General features: G+C 39.4%; 1 protein-coding gene across 1 annotated transcript; it reads left to right on the top strand.

The window, feature by feature from the left end:
• Positions 1–1,303: 1,303 nt before the first annotated feature.
• Positions 1,304–4,701, top strand: LOC119409480 (chymotrypsin-like protease CTRL-1). Its single transcript, XM_037676375.1, has 7 exons — positions 1,304–1,375; positions 1,585–1,688; positions 1,794–1,873; positions 1,966–2,047; positions 2,154–2,334; positions 2,467–2,597; positions 4,373–4,701. The coding sequence occupies exons 1-7, from the start codon at positions 1,330–1,332 to the stop codon at positions 4,532–4,534; spliced, it is 786 nt and encodes a 261-aa protein (XP_037532303.1). The 5' UTR covers positions 1,304–1,329; the 3' UTR covers positions 4,535–4,701.
• The last annotated feature ends 924 nt before the right edge of the window (positions 4,702–5,625 follow it).

The following is a 5,625-nucleotide window of genomic DNA, read 5'->3' as shown; positions in this document are numbered from 1 at the left end:
GTGTGTGTGTGTGTGTGTGTGTGTGTGTGTGTGTGTGTGTGTGTGTGTGTGTGTGTGTGATAATGTAAACAGGGCTGTCAGAGTTGCAATGAGTTTATCTGACTGTTGATTGCAGTAATCCATATTATTAGCAGAAATAGAGGGCCCCAAACCTAATTTTGCTTGGGGCCACATGGATGCTTGGGCCGGCCTGGATTGTTGCTTAACATATTTTTTTGTTGAGTGTCTCAGAGCATCAACCACAAATTTGTATGGAAAGTGATTGTCATAATGGCACATGTCTTTGTCTTGCAGACAGACTATGTTTTTGTAAATGCACCACAAAAGTTTTGATCACTATCATTTTCCCTCTTTGATAACTACACTATCTCACAAGACATTTTAAAAGATTTGACAAAATAGAGCTTCCATAAATAAGTCAAGTGAAAGATGTTTCAACACAGGTTTGTTATACCTTACTTTTGCTGAGGGCTGAATCTAAAATGCTAATTTAAACTATAGAAATGGCATTTCCTGCAATGCAGTGTGAATGCTTATTGATGAATGATTTTTGCTAAAAGCCGCTGAAGAAGTTAAACCAAGCTGAAAAGGTTTCATCGCTTAACTGTTAACGCAAGTTGAATTTGAACAGCTGAAATCTGCTGAAAACAGGAAAATATGAACAATATGCTGTAAAAACCAAAGACCAAAATTAGCAAAAAGCAGTTGCAGAAAAAGGCAAAAATTAGCTGAAAATACCAGAAAAGAAGCTAAAAATGCAGAAAATGCTGAATTTAACAGAAAGAGGTTGAAAGGAGCAGAAAATTTGCTTGAAAAAGCTGAAAGGAGCTAAATTAAGCTGAAAGAAACTGAAGGAAGCTGAAATGAGCACAAAAAGCCAATAAAAAGCAGAACAGGACAAAAGCTGAAATGAGCAGCAAACGGTTTTAAACAGCATAAAGGGTTTTCAAGGATGTGAAGAGATCCCAATTATTTTTTAATGAGAAAAACATGGCCGAAAAGCTAAAATTTTCTCTTAAAAACGTGCAGAAGAAAAACAGATCTCAATATTAATATCGGTATCACTATTAATGATTGTGATGCAAAGTCAAGTTAAGGCAATGTTTTTCTTGTAAATGAACAATGTTCCCATTCAAGTGTGTTTTTAAACTCTCAAAAGTTACTTATCACCAGATGGTCACTTCTCAAGCTGGGTCAGGTAGAACATGGGGTGGGACTAGTAATATTGCACATATGCAGAATTCAGGGTCAAACGTGTGAGATAAAACTATAAAAGATGGTGTGCCACATAGAAAATACACTGAGTTGAATGTTGATCAGGTCACAGTAATGTTCTTGCTCATTAGCTGTTTTGCCCTTGTGGCCTCTGCACTGGGTAAGTGGCACTACACCATCATACAATGCATTTTTGTTCAGTCCAATAGCTTGAGAATAGTGGTTAAAAAAATGTTTTGATACTGTTATTTAAAAGTCTGTACTTCAAAAGCATTTTAAGCACCAAAAAAATGTAAAAAACACATTTTAATATGTTGTAATATGTGTAGTATTTTGACACAAAAGCATTTTTGTACTATTGGGCTTCAGGGTGTGGCGTGCCAGCCATCAAGCCCCAGGTTAGTGGATACAACAAGATCGTGAATGGTGAGAATGCTGTGTCTGGATCCTGGCCCTGGCAAGTTTCTCTTCAAGTATGTGATTTACTCCTCAGAAATACAGCAGTGGCACAATACCTAAATAATTTGCACATAAAATATATAAACACATGTTTAAATAGGCATCTCCTTCAATCTTAGGACAACACAGGATTCCACTTTTGCGGAGGATCACTGATCAACCAGAACTGGGTGGTCACTGCTGCTCACTGCCGTGTGTCGTAAGTTAACTCTCTGTGTCTCTGTGTCTGAACGATAAAACAACTTTAGATATCATAATAACCCAAACTACTGGTATTGTTATTTCTTCCAGTCCGATGAGCCACCGTGTTATCCTGGGTGAGCACGATCGTCAAACCAACAGTGAGCCACTTCAGGTCAAGACCATTGCCAGGGTAAGGAAAGACATAAGATTTCCCGTTGAAAGTGTGAGCTATTGTCTGTCTCAAAATGGCATTGTACTGCATTTTGTTTATCTTTCAATCTCACCTCTTCATCCAGGCCATCACTCATCCCTACTACAACACCAACAACTTTGACAATGATATCACCCTTCTGAGGCTGTCCTCCCCAGTGCAGATGACAACCCGCATCTCTCCAGTGTGCTTGGTCTCATCCAGCACTAGCATCCCCTCTGGAACCAAATGTGTCACCACTGGATGGGGCAGAACGGGGCAAACCTGTAAGTTTGCGACTTTCCATTTCTACTGACATAACGTAGACAGATATGAGCTGCCCTCTAAAGGAAAACTTTATCTACGAAAAGCACTGCCATACACATCTGGGGTTGTCTTATCTACATCTCTGTTTTCAGCAAGCCCACGTTACCTGCAGCAGACTGCCCTGCCTCTCCTCACCCCTGCTCAGTGCAAGAATTACTGGGGGAGCAACAGAATAACTGATGCTATGATCTGTGCTGGTGCTTCTGGAGTGTCCTCCTGCCAGGTAACCTGTACTTCAAAACTTAAAAATGATTTGTTTAGAAAAATGCATAGCTTAAGAATATTGCACTGTAAATATAAAGATACCGTACGTGCCGCCGTACACATCGCATCGCTGTATAAGTCGCATCAGTCCAAATATGTCTAATAAAGTGGAAAACAAAAAACCATAAATATGTCACTTCACCGTATATGTTGCATCTATTATGCATTACCGCTGATGTGTCGCATTTGTTATGTGTCAGTGCAGACCACCCGGAAACGTGGGTCGTTGTTGTGCCAAAAATCGATTGGTTACCAAATGGCAACTGCAGGAGCGTGCACGGGAGGACATAACAAGAATTTAATGAGATTAACACTTAAATACAATTATTTGTTAGCTTGAAATTATAGCAAATGTGTGTCTCAGTTGAACTTTTCCTTAATAAATGCACTTTAATGGTCAAATCAGCTGCATTTCGCCTGGGTGGTGCAGCGAAATGCAGCTGATATGACGTTTGCACCAGGAGTTCCAGAGCAAGACTAAGGTGGCTTAGTATGGCAAGCCAAATGTCTCATTAATAACCACTTTTACCTACTAATGAGACATTTGGCTTGCCATAATAGTCAAAGGTCCTCTAGTGGCTGAAAATGGTAGTGTTCAATATTTTCCATGTCAAAATGAATGAATGCATCAGGTCTCAGCTAAAAAATGGGTTATAAATATGGGGGGAAAATGTAAATAATTTGCTTTGCCGTATACATCGCAGGGCATGGTAATTTATGCAAAAAGGTGCGACTTATACAGCGAAAAGTACGATACATAAGTAGCAGTTTAAAACTCCTTTGAGCCATTGCTTCTCTTATATACTGATAGGCCAAGTGTCCCTGTCTTCTTTTCATGTTGGTAATTGAAGCAGACAGGAACCTTATACAGACACTGTCATGTTGTAATTTTGGAACCAGAGTCTGTACACATCCAATATGGGGCTTGAAGTCCTACATACTTCAGTGTTGACTTCTTTTGATTTATGTACTAATTGACATTGCTCTAACAAAGTTAAGTCAGGTACTCTGGATTGATTCTTCTTTGTTGAAACATTTTGTCTTTTATCCAAAACACCTCTTCAGTCTGAGTCGATAAAGAAGACAAAACGTTTCAACAAAGAAGAATCTGTCCAGAGGACTTGACTTAACCTTGTTAGATGTATCTATCTGGATTACTGAGCATCAGGACTTCTTACATTGCTGCTGTATTTTTAAATCCTTCTGGCTTCAGTTTTCAACTGGAGGAGGTGTAGAGTAGACCCTTTTTTCATTTTTATATCAATATGTTTCTATTCTTATAGAATGTGTTATGTAGTGTTAATATTGATATTGCTGAAAATGTCACATTAGCATTTAAGTGCCTCCATGCTTAAAGTTCCTGTGGCAATAAGTGACATGCTGCCAGTGTTTCAAACTGTCTGTACAAGTTTGTGGAGAAACTGAAAGGATTTAATCACTCGTTTTAAGATTTAATCACTAAAGATATGAAAAAAATATTCATATTTGATTTTAGAATAATAAAGCAATAGTCTACAAGCTGCTTGTAAAAGTTTTGCATATATTTATCGCTGACTCAACAGCCATGCTCTTGCTACATGTTTCCCTGCTTTTGAAATCACCCAACCAGCATTCTGCACAAAATCTGCACAAAATATAAGATTTACTGAAAAATGAACTGATAAACAAAATCAAGAGGTAACTGCAAGTTGAGCTGTAATAACAAAATATATTTTCAAAATTGTTTCATTCTAGGGTGACTCTGGTGGCCCTCTGGTCTGTGAAAGCAGTAGTGTGTGGTACCTTGTGGGTATTGTGTCTTGGGGTACCACCAACTGCAATGTGAACACTCCAGCAGTGTACTCCCGTGTGTCCTACCTGCGCGCCTGGATTGACCAGACCATTGCTTACAACTAATGTGCAACGCAGTGATGCATTTCTGTTTCCCAGTATTTCTTCAAATGTCCTTGCAAGATAAACCAGCTAGAACTATTACTGCCTAAAATCATGGCTCCCACGTCACAATGTTTTGCATTTTGACACATTCCTTAGAAATCAAACAATAAACTCTTTAAGAACACTGATGATGGTGCAATTTTCTTCTTTAAGCATACCCAGTCTTTAATGTTCTACTGTCACCCTCTTGCGATGCTGTTATTGCTAGTATCACTCAGCCCTCTGTGAATAGCAAGCGGCCATTAGGGCACTAATGATTAATTGTTAGGCTAGTGGTCCTCCTTTTGCATGTAAACAGCTAGTTCTGGATGTCACCAAAAATGGATGATCCACTGTGAGAAGGTGCTGTTTATAAGACTGAGTTTGTTGCAGAAAGGTTTGAAATTTGTTGAAGAAGTCTTTCTGATAAAAGACGAAACATTTCAACAAGAAGAATCCATCCAGAGGACCTAATGTAGCCTTGTTATATTTGTTTTGACTATTTTTACCTGTTAGAACAAAAGTCCTTGTCATGTGACTCAATAAATTTCATTTGAAGACACAATTTACTCATGCAGTGAGTTTAAATTTAGGATAGACATGAAATAATAACAGGCAGCACAGTGGTGCAACTGGTAGAGCTGCTGCCTCTCAGCAAGCAGGTCCCTGGTTCAAATCCCGATCCGGGTGCCTTTCTGGGTGGAGTTTGCATGTTCTCTCTGTGCATGCGTGGGTTTCCACCGGGTACTCCAGTTTCCTCCCACAGACCAAAAACATGCATATTAGGCTGATTGGTAACTCTAAATTGTCCCTAGGTGTGAGTGAGAGAGTGAATGGTTGTTTGTCTCGTTTGTCTCTATGTGTTCCTGTGATGGACTTGAGACCCGTCCAGGGTGTACCCCGCCTCTCGCACAGTGATTGCTGGACATGGGCACCAGTGACCCAAAAAGGAAGAAGCGGGTAAAAGATAATGGATGGATGAAGTAGTAACAGTTAAAAGGACATGTCTCCAAGTATCCGTACCCACCTGCTTTTATATTCCACATAAGGATGTGCATGTGTTGCTAGATTTG

This window comes from Nematolebias whitei, chromosome 5 (genome assembly GCF_014905685.2).
Source record: "Nematolebias whitei isolate Nwh7 chromosome 5, NemWhi1, whole genome shotgun sequence".
In the NCBI taxonomy this organism is placed as follows: Eukaryota; Metazoa; Chordata; class Actinopteri; order Cyprinodontiformes; family Rivulidae; genus Nematolebias; species Nematolebias whitei.
The sequence above is the reverse complement of the archived record's forward strand: the minus strand, read 5'-3'. Positions and strand labels throughout refer to the sequence as shown.